At 38.1% G+C, this 21,185-nt stretch overlaps 1 protein-coding gene across 1 annotated transcript; it reads left to right on the top strand.

The window, feature by feature from the left end:
- Nucleotides 1–4,942: 4,942 nt before the first annotated feature.
- Nucleotides 4,943–18,362, top strand: LOC583305 (sodium-dependent phosphate transporter 1). Its single transcript, XM_783219.5, has 10 exons — nt 4,943–5,002; nt 6,803–7,046; nt 7,892–8,060; nt 10,724–10,864; nt 11,743–11,828; nt 12,320–12,416; nt 13,077–13,196; nt 14,412–14,802; nt 16,719–16,904; nt 17,874–18,362. Exons 2-10 carry the CDS (start codon nt 6,873–6,875, stop codon nt 18,109–18,111), a joined length of 1,602 nt encoding a protein of 533 aa, XP_788312.4. The 5' UTR covers nt 4,943–5,002; nt 6,803–6,872; the 3' UTR covers nt 18,112–18,362.
- Nucleotides 18,363–21,185: the final 2,823 nt, after the last annotated feature.

Genomic DNA, 21,185 nt, shown 5'->3' with positions numbered 1-21,185 from the left:
AAAAAGCGGGCTATCTGGCAAACTGGAGCTGATGAGGACAGGCCTTCTGGTGCAATCTCAGCCATATTTTGAAGCATATTCAACCAATGTTATGAATAATATTTCAGACAAAATGTTGTTCAAGAATAAATTTAAACCTGTAGCTTATTTTCCAACAGGTCACTCTTACATATTTAAACCACATGTTTGCAACCTTGAGAATTGTGGTGATATCGGTAATGTGTGGGGCAAAATTACCTTGGAATTCCCAGACTTTTAATTATGCTCAGTAACCTTGATATGCATATGAAATAGTGTGAATTCATTTGTGAGAAAGATGTCGCTAAAAAAACATGTATTTATTGGAAATCTCAAAATGTGGGAGAACAAACTTAATATTACATTTGTATATGTTTGTAAATGTCAATAAATAAAAAAGAAATTTAAATTAACTTGAATTTTTGTTTCACTTGTGGTGCTACAGAGTAAAAACTTTGGAGCTGGAGAGTGAGGGGGAATGGAAGAGCAGGGAGAGAGAGAGAGAGAGAATGAGAGAGAGAGAGAGAGAGAGAGAGAGAGAGTGACAGACAGATATTGTTGCTGTTTTTTTGTTTTTTGTTTTTTGTTGGGGGGGGGGGGGGATCTGTTCCATTTTGAGGAGCAACCAGAAAGGGTATGGCAAGAGTGCCCCTTTCCTTGTTGGGGAGCCCATTTGTCAAAATTGACAGTGTGGTTACATGAATGGATTGTGTCTGTCTGCACTGAAATATATGAGTTTGGAATATACAAAAATAGATGTCATAATTGGGCCTAGGTACCAGTCCCTCCTTGATTACATATTACATATCTGTTAGGGAAACTTTCGGTAGTTATTTTAATCATTGTTTCACTGATATTAAGTTTACCATTCACTGATACTTTGGAGTTTAAAAAAAAAAAGAGTTTTTCTTTATAAAAAAATCCCTTTCATTTTAAAGGGGGAGGGAGGGGCAGGGAGGATTGAGCCCCCACCTCGGCACAGCATCGTGTATGTTTCACAAATGTGTAATTGCGTTCTGCCTTTTGAAACCATGGCAGTTCACAGATTTAATTTTGTTTTCCTATATCAAATTCATGTCGGCAAACTCCGGCTTCTTCTTTAAATCATCTTTTAAAATGTTCCACAGATATAAATATCTCTATTTTTCAAACCAGTTTCAAATTACAGCTGCATACTCGATCTGGTTTACATTCGGCATAGTTGCCTTGCCTATTAGAGTACCGAAGCTGTGACATCATAAACATCTATTTTTAGAATTTCTCAATTTTTTCTTCATTTTCCAAAAGAGCATCAAAATAATGTCCGAAAGTATTGGCTGAGATATGACCATCTGAATAAATATATGTCCTATGGGAACTCGGTGTTATAGTGCTCTGGTTCCTAATGTTATGAACCTGAGCACTATAACACTGAGTTTCCATAGGGAGGTGGGAGGGAAGGAGTATTCCTTTCTTTTAATTGAGGGGGGGGGGGTGTTAACCCCAAAACACCCCACCCCTGCGTACGCGCCTGATTGCTCGTGAGGAAGTCGTCAATTTGTCAATATTTTTTTTTTTTTAGTAATACTATCACGAGGGCAGTGCAGTGTGATGTAGTGTGGTGGTGCAGGGATGAGGCGGGTGAGGTGTAACTCTCTCTTTATAAAAAAAAAAGAGTTAATTTTCACTCTATTTTCACTTGTGACGTCCGTGATCACTTGTTTAGGAGTGAAAATCAATTGATTTTAAAGTGCTCTTTAAGAAGAAAAGAGTGAATGATCACTCTATTTCCACTACATTTTTACTCTCCAGAGGAGTGACGTCCGTGATCACTCGATTTTTTTTAGAGAGAGTTAAAGGGGGTGGGTGGAGGGGGAATAACAGCAGTGGGAGAGAGAGAGAGAGGGGTAGGCAAAGGTACAGGGAGGGGGCTCTAAGACAATAAACCACGCCCTGGCGATCACCCCCGGCCAATTACCAGCGGGACAATAATTACCCCCTCCCCCAAAGGACAATTCCCCTCGGAAAATCACACCCTTGGGACAACCACCACCGAGGACAATTACCCCCGGAATATTATAGGACAGTCACCCCGGGAACAATTAAAACAGAACAGGTGGCCCTTTTAATGAACAGGCGGAATGGGGGGTGGGGGCGGGGGAAGAGTAGAGCGAGGGAGGGAGAGAGAGAGAGAAATAGAGAGAGAGAGAGAGAGAGAGAGAGAAATAGAGAGAGAGAGAGAGAGAGGGGGGAGAGGCTGATTGAGATAGTGAAGGGAGGTCGGGAATGGGGGAGAGAGAGAGAGAGAGAGAGAGAGTGTGTGTGTGTGTGTGTGTGTGTGTGGAGGGGGGGGGGGGGGGGTAGTGAGAGAACCAATTTTTTTTGCCCCCGCGAATGTGAAAATCGCGCCGACCGGTATTTCGCTCAGTGGGGGGGGGGGGGGGGGGGGGGGAGGAGTATTCATTTTTTTTTTAATTGAGGGGGTGGGGGTTTAACCCCCCAAACACTCCCCCCCCCCCGATGTGTACGACAAGAATCTTTAGTGTTTATGTTTATCAAGTGTTTTATGTGATCTATTTAAAAGGGGAAGTCCACCCTGATATTATTAAGTTGGTTTCAATAGAAGCAGTGAATTCTTGAAGTTGCGATAAATCAAACACAAATTAGGATACTAAGTGAAGTATCTTGCGAGCTCCTCTCCAATTTGCTCTGTAGGGCCCTATAGAAAATATCAAAATCTTTCGTTTTCTTAGTTATTGATGACGGAATAGATTTTGTTTCGTACAGGGTTGTATAAACAAAACATATATATGCAATAATTATATATAGAGTGAATGTGTGATTGAAAACTTTCTTTAGGGAAAATATAAATATTTGAAATTTCTTATTACAGTGCAAATGGGAAAACAGGTTTTTCTACAATACTTATTCGTACATTTTGAAGGATATTATGCGAGGGACCGAGCGAGAAGATTTTTTCATTTGTATTAGTCTAAACACTGCACTCTCGGGCCCTCCAGAGCCTAAAAGCGTGTTGCAGTCTTCAGTCAGTATTTGCTATACATTTTCGTTTGTATTTTTCATATTTTTCGGGAGTGGGATGACCCCCCCCCCCCTCCCCCCTAAAAGAAAAATTGAGGGCCTCTGGTGTATCTGGATCCCACCTTTAATATTATCACTGGCAGAAAATCAAAACAAAACAAAAGTTGAAGAGAATGTATGCCATGTGATCAGTGTAACCGGCACCCGGCCATGTGATCAGTTTATTCTCCTTTATTATGTTTCATTTCCTCTTTTATTTCCACGTGATCCAATCAGGAAAAAAGAGATACTTGAAAGTTCCAGACACCTTTCGGTATAATTCATATGGGCTGTATTTTGTATGTAAATAAATACTTAACTAGTAACGTTCTTTTCTGCACAATCGCACATAATGCAAATGATATAGGAGTGAATAGCTCGATCAGATCACGTCGGCCCCTAGCTGCAAGCTGATTGGAGGGAAGAGTGCGCGTTACTGAATTAAAGTGCTGAAGAAGCAATACACCAGTTTACAGTTGTATCAGTGCGCATGCGCAGACAGTTGATCTCGGGTCACTGGCCCCGGAAGCGGGGTCAGTGGCCCCGGAAGCGGGGCCAATAACTTTTGACCAGTGGTATTTATGCGTAAATTAAGATTGCGCCCATGCAAATGATGATGTGCGCGCACAACGCAGCGCGTAGGGCAGTGATAAATTTGCATGGGCGCAATCCTAATTTACGCATAAATACATGACCTCTAGGTCATTGGCTTTGTTTAAAATGGCGCACACAACTGTAAACTGGACGTCAAGAACACAATACACCAGTTTACAGTTGTGTGCGCCATTTTAAACAAAGCCAATGACCTAGAGGTCATGTATTTATGCGTAAATTAGGATTGCGCCCATGCAAATTTTGATGATATCACTGCCCTACGCGCTGCGTTGTGCGCGCACATCATCATTTGCATGGGCGCAATCTTAATTTACGCATAAATACCACTGGTCAAAAGTTATTGGCCCCGCTTCCGGGGCCACTGACCCCGCTTCCGGGGCCAGTGACCCGAGATCAACTGTCTGCGCATGCGCACTGATACAACTGTAAACTGGTGTATTCCCATCGTGAATCTGATTGGACAAAAGTTTTAGCGTTATACGCAGTCACCATTGTGACGTCACTTTATATCGACAGTAGCTAGGTTGATAATATAACACAATCGTACTAGTATGTTATGATTTAGGTTAAAAATTAAACTTTGTTTCTGATAAACAGAACGGCGAAAGTTTGAAATAAATTATAACACAAGAACATTAGGAGTGTTTAAAACATGATATCACTACACCTCGTATATAATTTATGCGAATCTCAAATCGGGAATTAGATTTATACTGGATTAATTGTAACCTAGGCCTAGTGTACAAAAATATCACGCAATTCTGTTTCTCCGATTTCGTTCAAATGTTCATCACCATGCAGTCTGCTTCTCTAATTTGTATGCATTATATTAGAGTAGTCTGCTATATTGTACGCCAAGAATCATAAATATTTTATGTGATCCATCTTAGAACAGTGTACGTGACTAAATCCTACCTTTAATATTATCGCTGGCAGTAAATGAAAACAAAGCAAAAGGTGAAGGAAATGTCTGGCATGTGATCAGTCAATCCCTACATGTAAATTGTATTAGGTCTAGTTATCAGTCCGCATATTTCTTAAGCGTTTCATTTTGTCTTTTATTTTCAGGTTATCGGATGAGGGGAGGGGAAAAAAGATACATGTCAGTTTTGAAGACGCCTTTCTGCTTGTATATTGGCTATAATTCTAACTAGTACATTGAGCTTTTGAGAAATAACTTGCTAAAAAACGACTAGCTGAGATAAAAACAAACAAACTCGAATTCGCTAGTGGATATTCATTGGAGCGTGAACGGAGGTAGAACTCGCGTTCGTAACTCGGAGACCGCTGTAAGATCCCATATTTCAAGGTACGTGTTGCTTATTTTTATACAGCAAAGATTCCACAATTTGTTTTGAAAGTCTAAGAATATATTGAGATAAACATATACATTGAAACACAATAGAAAAGGTGTTTTAACGAGAATTCTAAAGTGGTTGATTGTTCACTCTGCAGAGTTCTTTTTGTTGCGGTTGCCGAACTCTCTCATCGCCTTAACTTCCCCGGTACCTGTGGGGTGTAATGCCTTCACCCTTCGCTTCAACCGTACAACACAGGGCTCGGTTGCACAGCTGTTGCTGTTGATTTGAGCTTGGGCTGTCATTCAAATTGGAATATTTGCGCCATATTCTTTGCTTTTTGAAGATTTTATTGTGACGTTGTGAAATGAGAAAATCAAAGGAAAGGGTACTATTTGACAGGTGACTGCAGGGGTGGAAGATCATTTCAAAGTGTTGGGGGTGGGGCACCAATTTCAAAAAGGGCTCATTCTAGGAAAGGGGGGGGGGGGCACCTACAAAGGGAAACCTACAAAGGGAAACCTCAAAGCAAACATATATTTTTTAGACATTTGTATATGAGTACCCCTACATTTTGATTACATTATCACATCAGGGCTTCCAGTGTTTGTTTCTCTCCAACATGGTCCAATATATAGATATCAGCAGCGTACTTTTCCATAGATACGTAATGGTCTGAATATTCATTTGCAAGTGAGTGAAGCGAGCAAGCAAGCAAGCAATCAACCAAAAAAAAAAAAAAAAAAAAAAATCTGATTTGTGAGGTCACAGTGTAAAAAATGACATCTTATATATATATATATATATATTTATATATATATATAGAGAGAGAGAGAGAGAGAGAGAGACCCTGGTGGGGGTTTTAAGCACAATCGTGAAAGACTGAAAAAGACTTTAATAAGTAACACAATTTATATCAACTATAAATGCGACAAGTGTAGCGAGCTTTTACGGAAATCAAAACTTATCAGAAGGGAAAAGGACAACTATTAGAAAAGAAAAGGAGCATTTGTCAAAGTAAAAAGGGAAATTATAAGAGTTACCGGTAAACAATCTAGCTCTACAAGAGTGTCAAGTTTCAAATCACTTTGATCACATCACCTCTAATATCATTGTGCAACTGTGCATTAACAGATCTAAACAAATCTCAGGCAATTTTTGAAGAAAAAAAAAAAATTCTTGCCATTAGATAACAAGTTGGTGTCCGGGAAACAGTAGGCCTACCATAGACTGAAATATATTTTGCAGAACAGAATTCATTGTTAAAGTAGACACACAAAGAATCAAAAGTGTTTTGAATTGATGCAAAACTCATATCATTGCCAAGGGGAAGCCTTACTGATCAAATACAACAACTCTCCTCTTCAAAATATGTTTGGGGCCCGCAGTAATCAACTCTCAAAAATGTTAGTTTTGAGATCCAGATTTTCTGCCTTCAGCAGTCCTTTGTAGAGCGTCAATATTTGTAACGTCACACACGGGACACGGCTGGCTAGCTGCAGACTAATACACGCGCGACTTCGGTATTGAGCTGTTTGTCCAGTGTGTGACGTCACTATATTCAGAGCTCGCTACGCTCGTGTGTTTGGCTTACATTCAAGGGCGTTCGGGGAACTAAGAAGGGTCTTGACAAATTGCATTTTAAGCCTTTCCATGATATCTATATGATTTCTCAGCAAATTTTTCGTGTTTTTCAAGAGAAAATCTTTCCATCCATATGTAATTTGTTCTAATTATCAGTTGTAGTGAATTTTTCTTTGTGTAGCTCCTTAAAAAAAATATGAAATATGTGATGTCTTTTATTTGTGTAGGTGCATCAAGGGAGTCTATACAGTGACTATGTGACATCCATATCCTAGGGCAAAGAATCCATTGTCTACAATGGAGTCCTTATCCACCCTAGCAAACATGTTGCCCTCGACGACCAACATTCCGTTGCCCCTGTCGGACATACTGTGGATGGTCATCCTTGGTTTTGTTATCTCCTTTATCTTGTCTATCGCCATCGGTGCTAATGATGTGGCCAACTCATTTGGGACGTCTGTGGGTGCAAAGGTCAGTTCATATACTACTTTATCCATTAAAGGTAATACAAAGTTTTGGGAAATTTTGAAAATGGCCGGATGGCGATTCTTTAAAATGTTGATGGATGCCCCAGAGGATTTATTATAAGCACTAGAAATATTTTGATAAATTTCAAATAGCTTATACGGCCATCCAGTGTTAGCTGCGACCATGAATATCTCAGAATATGCTATCGTGATAATTTCCAACCGGGAATAGCAAATTGGTCGATTTTAGTCAAGAAACATTGTTTTAAAGCTAAATTAATATCTGGACCTTGAGAGGGAACTATACAACATAAAGACTTTGTTATTTACAATTTCATCACATTAGACTCGATTGCAACCGCGACAACGCAGTAGGATCACATATGCTTCCAATATGTTCACTGGAACCAAATTCATGACACCATGTCAAAACTTAGTTTGCATTACCTTTAATAGGGTGTAGACTCATTGGTAATAAGGCGGAAGATACCTGACTGAATTACAGGAGCAAACTGTAAAATGTATTAAAGCCTTATTATGTGATAAGTAGGGCTAGTCCAAGTTACATTTGTTATAATTGAAACAAATTCAGTCTGTTCCTTGCCCCTGTGAAATGACATTGTCTGTGCATTTACTAGTATTTCCTTAGCCCACAAGGGCATATGGGAGAGGCAGGGGCAGGGGCATTTTGGGAAAAAAATTAAAATGAACATTTAGGGGTAAAGGGGGTCCTTCCTCCCCTTCAAAGCCTTGGGAGGGCTGGCATGATTCCTGAAAAATTTGCAGAGAACATTTGTTTGACTAGTGTTTGATATGTTAACGTTTTCATATTATTATTATTTAATCCAGGTACTGACACTACATCAAGCCTTGTTCTTTGCAACCATCTTTGAGACACTTGGTGCTGTGCTCATGGGGTCGAAGGTCGCCCAAACCATTCAGAAAGGAATATTCAATGTTGAGATGTACATTGGAAGGGAGGAGACGCTGGTTTTAGGTGAAATATCTGCTCTTGCAGGTGAGACTCAGACTTGTTTCATGATGATCAAATGAAGTAACCTATATGCAGGAAATTGCCCATTTTTTGTGGTTTGGCTCAATAACCTTGGATTCCAACCCCCCCCCCCCCCCCCCCCCCCCCCCCCCCCCCTAAAAAAAAAAAAAATAAAAATAAAAAATAATAATAATAATAATTAAAAAAAAAAAAGAAACAATATACATATATATATATATATATATATACAGGGCGTATCATAATAAAGGATATTGAAGTTTAATGACGATTTATATGAAAACTACTGATTTCATAATCAAGCATTTTATGTCTGTTGTAAAGGACAGAATGTCCTCTTGTTAATGACACCCCGATCATACTACTACTGTCACAGTTGACTGAATAACAAAGCATTGCTGTCCACCATGTGAAAGGTGCACTGTGACAAGTTAGCATTCACAGATAAATTCTAAAGATCAGTGCTTGTGTCAGCCCAGACATATTGAAATGCTGAACAATGACTGGATTATGTGTCTAAGAAGGAAATGTTATCAAACTTGGCACAGTGCACCTTTCACATGGTGGACAGCAATGCTTTGTTATTCAGTCAACTGTGACAGTAGTAGTATGATCGGGGTGTCATTAACAAGAGGACATTCTGTCCTTTACAACAGACATAAAATGCTTGATTATGAAATCAGTAGTTTTCATATAAATCGTCATTAAACTTCAATATCCTTTATTATGATACGCCCTGTATATACAGTGTGTCTCTAAAAAAAGTAAACCCAACTTCAACGGCAAATTTTCAGAAAACTATAAAATATTTACACATTATTTTTTCATGGTTAGATAGTCCAATAAGTCCTCTGTCCAATTATATCACTTAGGTTATCTGACGCTCATGCATGACTGAGCATGATTCAACTTAGTGAACTGGTGTCAAATCATCACTGTGGCAAGTTATTTCTTGCTATTGTCATGCATTCAGGGCCTATTTGAAGTTAAATCTTTGTCACATGTTAGGCCTATGATTACATAACAACTTCAGCAAAGGTTGTTCCTAACACAGGCACACTTCACATGCTTTCCAAACATGGTACAGTTGACAATTGAGCAGAGAGTATTCCTGGTAACTCGATACCAGGAAACAAGAAGTTTCGTGGAAGTTCAAGATGCTTTTCGGGTGCAGTTCCCCGAGAGGCAGCCTCCAACAAAAAGAGCCATCTGGTACAATGTGAGAAAGTATGCTGATCACGGAACCAGTTTGAACAGGAATAAAGGACACTCTGGCCACAGACGAACTGGGAGGTCTGCTGAAAACATCCAAGTGGTAAGAGAGGCCATCCAAGCCAACCCACGCATAAGCACCAGGAGAAATGATACTGGAATACCACGCGCAACTTTTAACAGAATAGCAAGACTGGATTTGCATCTCCATCCATATCATGTTCATGTTCAGCACCAACTTCTACCAGCTGATTTTCCCAGACGACTTCAATTTTCACAATGGTTTGTGAACCGGTGCAACCGAGATCGACAGTTCCTCCAGTTTTTTACCATCGGGGATGAAGCAACGTTTTCCATGGATGGAATGGTAAACACCCACAATGAGCACGAGTATGCTGAACTCCATCATCCACCGGGATATGCTTTTAATAAGAACATGAGCAGGGAGAAAGTGAGTGTCTGGATTGGTCTTTGTGGCAATGGTTCATTGGTGGGACCTTACTTTTTTGAAGGCAACATCAATGGCAGGGCGTACCTTGACATGCTGAACAATTTTATTGTGCCTGAGATGGAACAGATCTTCCCCCGACAACGACGTGGAGCATTCCGCAGGGCCTGGTGGGCTCAGGATGGGGCCCCAGCCCACAGACTTATTGCTGTGAGGAATCGTTTGACTGAACTCTTTGGCAATCGCATCATTGCTCTTCATTTCCCAGTTGAGTGGCCTGCACGTTCACCAGATCTGACACCATGCGATTTCTTTCTTTGGGGGTATCTTAAAGGAAAAGTGTTCCAAACCCCACCGGCCACAATTCAGGAGCTGAGGCAACAGATAACAGGTGAAGTGAACCGATTACGACAAGATCAGGGAATGATCAGGCGTGCTGTCAGGGACATGAGGAGGCGTTGCGAGCTTTGCATGGAAAGGAATGGTGGTCATGTCGAGGGTACACATCCCTAAGCTATGCTTGTAAGAAATCAGACATTTCCTATGTCATTTGATTGATGAACTTCCAGTGCAATTCTAACTTGCCACAGTGATGATTTCACACCCATTCACTAAGTTGAATCATGCTCAGTCATGCATGAGAGTTACATAACCTACGTGGTATCATTGGACAGAGGACTTATAGGACTATCTAACCATAAAAAATAATGTGTAAATATTTTATAGTTTTCTGAAAATTTGCCGTTGAAGTTGGGTTTACTTTTTTTAGAGACACACTGTATATATATATTCATATATATATATATATACCATATATGATACAATGAGCAGAAAGATACAATTTGCATAATTCAACTGTTTTTATTTTTGATCTCACAAAGAAAGAAAATAGAATATATTACAATACATGTTCCCTTCATTCCACTTTATCATAAGCTGATTGATTGTAGAAATGGGTTTGTCCTTCAAACATAAGTTTAAAATATTGTATTTGTTTCATTTGCTGTAGGATGTGCAGTGTGGCTATTTATTGCAACAGCCTTTAAAATGCCAGTCTCAACAACGCACAGCATTGTGGGAGCTACGCTGGGTTTCCATTTTGTTGTCTTTGGTATTGAGGGCATTCAGTGGCTTCAAGTTGGCTTGATAGGTATGTAGACCAATAACTTAATTAATCTATAACAAAGTAAAATAAATATACAAAATATGACAGCAGGGTCATTATCATTCTTTCAATGTATGTGATATTAGTGAATGAGGATTGGGGAGAATGGCCATATAAAGAAAAAAAAAAGACCCTAGATTTCTCCACTCGTTTATAAGCTGTTATGGCATTACATTTTTGTGAAAATATGATAGTAGCTGCCTCAATCTGAAACCCCGCTCATGTCAAGGAATGCATGCTGCACTGCCAGCATCTGTTCAATTTATTCATAGTTCTTTCTGAGCCATCTGTTGTGCACTGGAGGTGCATGTACAGATTCTTCTTTTGTATCATGCAGTATTTGTGTCTAGGCTATTGAAACATAATTTTGGCTAAAAAAAAACCCATTGCAGTGACAAATAACAACAAAGAATTTGTTATCATTGAATGACTCTCTTGTAGTAACAAAGGGGTGTTTGGAGCTCAAATATTTGTTCCATATTCATAATTACTTTAAAACAAGGAGTTATGAGGCTTAAAACAACTGTATGTTTTTTAATTTTTTTTTATACCTGATGCTTACAAGTGTAAACCATTGAATAAGCTTTCTACGGGTGCCCTCCCTTTTTTCTATTTCATGTTTGTTTTAATACATTTGATCATATACCCAACCAAGTGTATTTATGTTATATTGTACTGAATTTATTAAAATTTAGTGTATATTTGTATGTTTATAATGTAAATAGATGATTGAATGAATTGCAGAAGAAAAATTGAATTGAACCATTCTGCATGCATGCAACATTGCTTTACAAAAAAAGAAAATTATAAATTCATTAAAAAAAATATTGATATTTTTCTAATGCCTATCACTCCCAAAACAGTTATATCCTGGATAACATCACCAGTTTTATCAGGTATTTTTTCTTCACTCATCTTTTTCATCCTGAGATACTTCATTCTGAGAAAGGTGAGATATGTTTGGCAACCAGTCTTAAAGCCTATCTGCACTAGTTTGGCCAAGAGGGATTAGACCTCCCTGCATGGTCACTGACAGGTGGTTATCTCATCAAATCAGCTCTCAATGAACATAAGAAAAAGGGGATCATTTGGGGACCAACGGGTACCGCTTAGGCATTGTTTGCTATGTAGTGGGCACAAATAGTGCAGTACTGTAATACTTAAGGCAATGTGAAACCTTTAAACCCTTATGTACTGCAGTATTCATTGAAGTTTAGACGTTGGAAAGATATCTTGAGTGCTTGGTTGACATCAGAATTTCTACATCATTATTATGTAATTTCATGTAATGGAATAAAAGGAGATTGCCACTATTTTAAATTTATCTTAATCAGTACTTGCATCAATACAAATCATGATGTCCAAATTTGCTCAATAATTGTAGCTTTGAAACAATATACATGTATGTTTTCATGACAATATTTTCCTTGTTATTCATAGAAAGAACCTCTGGAGCCTGGTCTTAGATTGTTGCCAATTTGGTATGGCTTAGTGATCATCGTCAACTTCTTCTCCATATTTTATGATGGACCAACGAGTGAGTTAGCACATTCATTTAGTATTTGTATAATTATGTTACTTTTTTAGAATAATTACAAAAGTAAAGACTCTTACCTGTATTTTTGAGGAGCTTATATATTCATATATATATATATATATATATATATATATATATATATATATATATATATATATATAAATACATGTATATGATGTGAATTCCAGATCTAGAGTCATTTTTATCTAAGACAGCCCTTTACAGTGTGTAAAATATAGCATGTTCCATCAGTGCTCATAAGTTGTTGAAAGCAGAAATTGATTCAAAAGAAGTTTGTTTTTTATCTTGAAAGCAAAAAGGGCATTAATGTGTAAAATGGTCCATTTCTGACTTTCTGTAGATGGTATGTGCACAGGGGTAAACTGAGGAACAGACTTATAATTGACCAACTGGTTCGATTGCAAAAAATGTCTGCTGAGAGCAAAAAGGGCATTAAACTTTTCTTGAATAATATCACTTAATACCCTTCTGACTCACAGCAGGTTGTATGAGAATCAGATTTAATTATTCAACTGGTTTGAGTGCAGAATTCATTCAAAAATGGCTATGTAATTGAGGTGTCTGTTGACATGTGATGAATTCCCTTCTTGCTCCTTTGTTTAATAATGGACTTGCGACCTTATGTCTCTGATCATGCAGCCCTAGGTTTTGATCGCATACCTCTGTGGGGAACCTTTCTGCTTAGCTTTGGATCTGGTATCCTCGTCGGACTGGCTGTCTGGTTTATTATGGTTCCGTATATCAGGAGAAAGATAATAGGTGAGAATTTGAAATTTATTCATTTATGTATCTATTTATTTATCTATCTATCCATCTATCCATCCATCCTTCTATCCATCCATCCATTCATTCATTCATTCATTCATTCATTCATTCATTCATTCATCCATTCATTCATTTATTCATCCATTCATTCATTCATTCATTCATTCATTCATTCTTTCTTTCATTTAATAATTAGTTTATGTATGTTAAGTGAATGGTTGAGTGAATGAGTGAGTGAGTTAGAGTAAGGAGTAAATACTTTTATGTATGTGTTATAGGGGCGTGTTCACACCGCAAGGGGGGACCGTGGGCGGACGGTGGATCGCGCTATTGTAGCGCGACCCACGGTCCGCCCATTGGCATTCGCCGGATCCACACCACAGTGAGACAGCGCGGTCTATCGTAGCTCCCCCTTTTTTGAGAGGTCCTGTTGCCATGACGCGTGACGTCATGAGGTCAGAGCGGTCAAAGATTTTGCGTGCTATTACGAACCCGGAGTGTTGACTGGTACCGATTCATATTCAGATTGCACCAAAAAAGAATGAGTATAAAATTCCCCGTGTGTAGAACGATGACTTCCGGCGTGCTATCGTAGCTTGGGTTCACACCGGCAGAGATAGCGCGGTCTAGCACGTGATAGCGCGCGCTAGACCGCGCTATCTCTCGTGGACCACCCCCAAGAGTTGCTCCAGTGGCACGCCATTTTGCCTCGCCATGGCTCGCTGTTGAGCGGACCGAAATGACGTTATACCTTCCACACCGCACCAGACCAGACCGCGCTATCTCTGCCGGTGTGAACAGCCTCATAGACTTTATTTATGTAACAATAAATAGCTACACTGCTGTTCAATAGTTAATGTAAGTAGGTACTTCTAAATTTATTAGATGTCTCTCTTTTCTTCTTTGATCAAGCTTAATTTACAACTAATTAAACAAATATAATGAAGAGTAGACGTTTTGAGGTTTTCACTCACGTTTAATTGACTACTCCACATTGGTTCATAAGTGAAATGATCCTTTCTATGAATCCTCTGAATTTCTATTGATCAAGTATTACCAGGGGCCCGTTTCACAAAGCCTTTTTTCAATGACAAATGACAAAAATCAGTGACAAATCTGCTGATAACCAATCAGAAGCAAGGATTTCAGTAGCTTATAACAAAAACTGTCATTTGTCACTGATGACAAGTTTTGTGTCACGCCCTCCAGGAATGAGCAGCCAGGAAGAGAACCGAGCAGAGGAGACGCAATCAGTTTTTAAGGAGAAGAGGAGGTATACTTGCCACGACAACAAGACCGACAAAGTCAGTTTGATAACTGGAGCTGAGCCAATATCAGCAGTTGATGACAAAGCCAGCGAGGACTTAGCAAATGAAAATTGTGTGGAAGCGGAAAGAAAAGATACCGAAAGGACAAGAATGGAAGATGGAGATAGACGACAGAATGAAAGCGGGGCAGATGGAGATGATACGTCAGGTAGAGGCACATCGGTACTGTCTGAAGAGGTACGAGATCATCCCCATGTGACTGTCCTTTGCTCCCCTTTACAAGTCTTGTCAGCCATCTTTGCCAGCTTTGCACATGGAGGAAACGATGTAAGGTGAGTAATTTAGACTACCAAGGATTTTTAATCTCCGGTTCAGAAATTTTTGACTTAATTAAAGCCCCTCTGCACTAGTCTGGCACGGAGGGATTAGACCACCCTGCAAGGTCACTGGCAGGTGGTTATCTCATCAAATCGGCTCTCAACTAACATAAGTAAAAGGGCATCATGGGGTATTAACGAATACCGCGCTTAGGTATTGTTGGCTGTATAGAGGGCGCAAGTAGCGAAATTGCATGATTTTTTTCTTGTGAAAAAAACCATACACAAGCTAGTGCATGAAAATAATATAGATCTGGATACTTTCAGGAAAAACATAATTAATGCTCTATAGCAACAGTAAGAACAAAGCTTCAGCCAACAGTTGTACAGTTATACCTAGTCATTTATTAAGGTTGTGAGCATGCAACTAGCATAGACAGCAGATATTAAGCAGAAACACGCCTCAAGAGGGCAGCAAACCTATGGCATAGTGTGTTCAGAGCAAAGTTTGTTGTCATCCTCTTGTTCTTCTTTGATTTCTTTCAATTCAGTTCAGAACTTTATTTCAGACTCAGCTTCACTAGGCAAAGGTCCATAAAACATATGTTACATAGGTATATAAGGAAAAGAGCCGAGTATAAACGTGATGAGTACAGTAACAACGAATCTTACAAAGAGTATAACAAACTAAACTATATAGCAATCGACCTTGAATTTTGGGATATCATCATTTAACTGTTTCTATTAAATGTTTAAATGATATCAAAATGTATGGTCTTAGAAATAGATGGCTCACATTTTAAAAACATTTCCTTCAAACATTAATATGATATCATTACAACATTTCATTCAAACATTAATATGATATCATTACAACATTTAATTAACATTTCTAAAATAACATATTAAAAACATTTAAGAATAACAATATTGTAATGTTTTTTTGAAATGTTATAATGATATCAAAATGTATGGTCTTAGAAAAAGATGGCTCACATTTTAAAAACATTTCCTTCAAACATTTATAAGATATCATTACAACATTTAATTAACATTTCTAAGTTAATATTTTAAAAACATTTTGGGATATCATCATTCAAATGTTTCTATTAAATGTTTAGATGATATCAAAATGTATGGTCTTAGAAGTAGATGGCTCACATTTTAAAAACATTTCCTTCAAACATTAATAAGATATCATTACAACATTTCATTAAAATTTCTAAAGTAATGTATTAAAAACATTTGAGAATAACAATATTGTAATGTTTCTATGAAATGTTAAAATGACATCAAAATGTATGGTCTCAGAAAAAGATGGCTGACATTTTCATAACATTTCCTTCAAATGTTTGAAATATATCATTAATATGTTATATCAACATTTTTGATAATATCAGATTGATATTGTTATTATGTTTAAGCTTAATGTTAAACAAATATTTTTAAAATGTTTTTTGGATGTTGGTGTCTAATGTTATAAATATGTTTTCTTAATAATCACAAGACCATACATTTTCATATGATTTTAACATTTGAACAAAACATTTCCCAAACGTTTAGCCAAACATTATCATGATGTTCTTATAATGTTTTTGTGTTAGCTGGGAAGCTGCATGTACATGTCACTGCAAGATTAAAATAAGTACATGTTTATTTGAACTTGTAAAGTGTTGTATATGTGAGAAATGCACAATGAGAATTTAGCAGTACCATACTAAATTCATCTTGTAAAAAATTGAATTGATAACATTTCAATCAATAAAGCGATTGAAAGATAGTTTCCTGCCTATTTCCATGAATTCAGTTGTTGAATAGATAACTGTAATGAAGAAAAGTCAAATCAACTTTTTGAAGAAGAAAAATAGCAAATTTCCCTTGTGGAATAACTCGTCAGCTGTAATCTCCACCTAATGTTTTTCTTGACTCAGTAACGCCATTGGCCCGCTGATAGCTATCTGGTTGATCTACCGGACCGGGGACATTGCCCAGGATGAACCCACGCCTCTCTGGGTGCTATTCTACGGAGCCTTGGGCATCTCTCTAGGACTATGGTTACTAGGGCGTCGGGTGATCCAGACGGTGGGAGAAGACATCACTACACTAACGCCATCAAGGTGAGAATGAGGTGCTGCATGGAGGGTGTTTCACGAAGACTAAGATCAACTTTAAGTTGGACTTAACTATGGCAGGCTGTTCATGCCACTAGTTGCTCTCACCATTTATCTCAATTATGATCTTTGGATAATATTTTTTTCTTCAATAATGAACTATTAAAAAAAAGGTGAATTCTGTAGATTTGTGACCACAATTTGAACGTCCCTTGAGAAACCATTGCCAGGAATGGTTAGAGAAACTAGTGGCATGAAAGGCCTGCCATAGTTAGGTTCAACCTAATGTTGATCTAAGACTTTTTGAAACACTCCCCAGATCCAGCAGGATTCAGTAAAGAAGAAAAAGGGGGGGGGGGGGATAATGCCGAGGAATCTTTGAAATGCAACAAGAAAAACTGTGTTATTAAAGGAGAATACCAGATTGTATCGGGAGGGAGTGGGGGGGGGGGGGGAGGTCTCAAGTAAGTTGTTATGTCTGGTCCCCGTCTTATAAAGAGTTGCGATTGATCCATAGCAATCGCAACTCTGGCCGCCACCAATCAACTGCAAATTTGTAGTCTCTTATCTCTTATGTACATATTTGCAACTGATATCAATTGCAAATAAGCTGCGATTATTATCAACTCTTTATAAGACGGGCCATAAATCTGCCAGTGATAGCCCAACCAGAGGAAAGGTTTGAGGAAACTTTGTATAATGAGCATTCTTTGAAATTTTGGTCTCAATTTAAGAATTTCACATTTAAAACATGTCTTGATTGTTTGTGATGATGATGATGATTTAAAGCAACAACAACAGCAAAAACCTTGATGACAATTACAACAATAACAACAACTGTTATTTATATTTCACTTCAGCAAATTGAATTAAGCGCTTACTTTCTGAATTATTGCCATTTTTAAGAGCATAGGCACCTGGCTGGAATAACTACCAGTATTTATCATCTTGATTTGAATTTGCATCTGTTTGCAGTGGCTTTTCGGTGGAGCTTGGTGCTGCCATGACGGTGCTGCTGGCATCCAACGTGGGCATCCCGATCAGCACGACCCACTGCAAGATCGGATCCGTGGTATCTGTCGGCTGGTTACGATCGAGAGAAGCGGTCAACTGGTCACTCTTTGGCACCATTGTCCTGGCCTGGGGGGTGACCCTTCCGGCTACGATGGGTCTGTCTGCGGCCATCATGGCCCTCCTGCAGCTTGCGTATTAAAGAGAAGGTTGAGTTCTGGGAAGAGGTGAAAAATAATTTGTGAGCGTTATCATTCTTATGATGCAAGTGTGGAAGAACATCAGATAAGACATGTTCCCTGAAAAGCATGGCTCTTCAAATGCCTTCATATTCTAAATATGTCATGTAACATCGTACAAATCCGGGTAGGATTTGTACGCCACGTGTTTGTGTAAGTCCCATATACATCTTTCTGTGTACAGTGTTTGTAACTTTACCAAGTCTTGGCCAAATTTCTTATCATCTTGATGATTCCAGAACCTTGCAATACACACAAATTCTTATATGCTAGATGATCAACCTTTTCTGGTCGATTCCACACCATTTCTTTCACAATGCAACCACATGACCAGAACTCAACTTTGTCTTTAAGTATCAATTCATCTGTTTGGAGCCAAAAGGTTGTTGCACCACCCATAAGCCCCATCCATGATCCTATGTAGGACTATGTTGAACAGTCACTGCTGCACCTGTGTTAAAAAAAAAATTAAAAAAAAAAAAAAAATCATGAATGATTTGGCAGAGATCCGCAATGTGGTTGAACAACCCAAACCTGCCCCCAATTTTCACTGCCAGATGACGATTAGATGACGATTCAGTCGTATTGGAACGGCAGAGATAAATCTGTACATGCCGAAAAAACTAGACTATTAGCTTATGAGCAGTCGAGGAACGGGAATAAATTGTTAAAACTCCTTATGGAGTTTTTTTAACAAGGAGCAGTTCGTCGCCTGGCTGGCAGAAGGTAAAAAATGAAGCGCTAAGCAGAGGGGCGTTATAGCACTAAATCTCCTCAGACTTTTATAAAACTGACTTATTTCTGAGAACAAATTTGTGGCTGTGTTCTACTATAATATTTCTATTAGTCTTTTAAGTTTTAAACCACTTTTCGAGACGGAAAGCAGTTTAAATATAAAACAAATCTTTAAATGTGAATAATTTGAAAAGTAGTTTACGAGTCGCTCGCGCTCTAACGCCCTTCGGCTAGCCGGGCGACCAGTTATCCACATATACTTTTAAAGCCCAACTCCACTCGAAAAATAACTTATTTTCAATGGAACCAGAAATATCAGACAAACCAATCAAAAAAAGTTTGAGCTAAATCGGATTACTAATAAGAAAGTTATGAATTGTTAATGACATGAAAAACTTTGAATATCACTACACAAATTGGCAACTCACTCATGAGTCTGTGACGTATGGTCCTCACTATCCACTAATTATTTTCTGTATATTGATAATATAAATTTTCTATTTTCACCCTAAGAATCTTAATTCTTCACACCAGCATCCAAGTTAAGATTGTTAGTAATATGTGTTTGTGTGGATACACAAATAAAGAGTAATTTTTGTCCAGTTAAATCATGAAAATATTGAATTTTGATAAACTATTTATATAAAAATCAATAATTATGAAATACAATATTCAGAAAATAGTATCAATTCTTCAAAATTCATAAAAGTTTTTGGGAAATGTCATGCACGCAATATGATACAATCATATAACCTGGGCACAGGTATGGGGAAATCAAGTTTTGGGGGATAAAAAGGGAAATTAATGGGATTAAACTATGTAAAGCAATTGATAAGTTGTGAGGACATGACGTCACAAACTGATAACCATCTTCGCAATTTGTGTTGTGATTCTCATTGTTCCATAGTTTTACAAACTTTTTCAAAAATTCATAACTTTCTAATTAGTTATCCGATTTTGCTCAAACTTTTTTTGATTGGTTTGTCTGATTTTTCTGCTTTTATTGAAAGTAAGTTATTTTTCGAGTGGGCTTGTCCTTTAATGGGGGAACATGAAGAAGGCCTTGAGGAGGGATTACATTTTCAAGGCTATCATAGCTCGATCAGGCCGAGCTTAAATTTCCAGGGTTTGCAGAAACAGAGGTTGAGATAAAAAATAATTGCTAGATGACCTGATTCAGGGACCGTTTTCAACTATACTCACTTGCAAATTTGGGGTTTCCAAGATGAAAATGATCATTTAGAGGATTATTTTCCATTTTCCTTGTGTATGATCTAATAGTTCACCAATGCCAGCTAATACACTGTAATATAACTGTAGGAATTCTGACAGCTACAGCTATATGCAGGGTACAAGCTCATTACACACAATCCTTTACATGTGTCAGTGACATTCAACTCATATAGTTGTAACACCTTCTCTGGGTCTGAATTCAGACGAATAACTGTGTCGTGGTCGAGCGGATATGTCACCGGACTGTGGATCACAAGGTCCGCGATTTAAGTCCCACCGCGGCACTAAAGTCCTTTGGCAAGACATTGATCTACATTTGCCACTCTCCACCCAGGTGTTAAATGGGTACCCGGTAGGATGCGAAAGCTAATGTGCTTAGATTAGCAAGTGTGTGCTTGTAAAAAATGACGCCTGGCTGGAATGCTCCCCAGGGAGTGAAAAATGCATACATTGTGTGTGAGTAAGCCTGAATCTATATGAGCTATTATTAATATTATTAAAATGGATTTGTTTTTTCTACTTCAAATTGTGCAATGGGTGAGATTTACCAAAGTTTCATATCATAAAGTAGGAGCCAGAAGAGCATTGAACCCCTTGTACTTGAATCAGACAAAAATACAGGGTCATGTTATAATACGCTATTGAACATATGGGCTACACTTGTGAATATAAAGGGTCGTCAGCGCTGGACAAACAAGGTATGCTGACCTAAAGAAGGCTGGTCTTATGGTACCAGTAATCTTCTCACTCTGGATATTAATATACTATTTTAATATTTTCTACTCTTTTAGATTGATCAATATTCATAAAGATCTTCTTTGACATTTATTTGTGAGAGAATGGTTTAAAAGATGACTTTTTTGGCATTACTTGAACAGCAATCATTTTAATTTTTATATTTAGATCATTACCATTAAAGCTTATCATATAAGCAGTAATTTTGCCTTATAAAATTGAGTCTTCCTCTTCCTCTTTCTAGTAATTAGCAGGGTTTCTTTTACATTGTGTGTGTTGGTCATTGAGGCTTTATAGGTTAAGAATAAAATTAAACTATGTTTTAAAGCTAAAG

The sequence above is a fragment of the Strongylocentrotus purpuratus genome, unplaced genomic scaffold (genome assembly GCF_000002235.5).
Source record: "Strongylocentrotus purpuratus isolate Spur 01 unplaced genomic scaffold, Spur_5.0 spur5_scaffold_7, whole genome shotgun sequence".
In the NCBI taxonomy this organism is placed as follows: domain Eukaryota; kingdom Metazoa; phylum Echinodermata; class Echinoidea; order Camarodonta; family Strongylocentrotidae; genus Strongylocentrotus; species Strongylocentrotus purpuratus.
The sequence above is the reverse complement of the archived record's forward strand: the minus strand, read 5'-3'. Positions and strand labels throughout refer to the sequence as shown.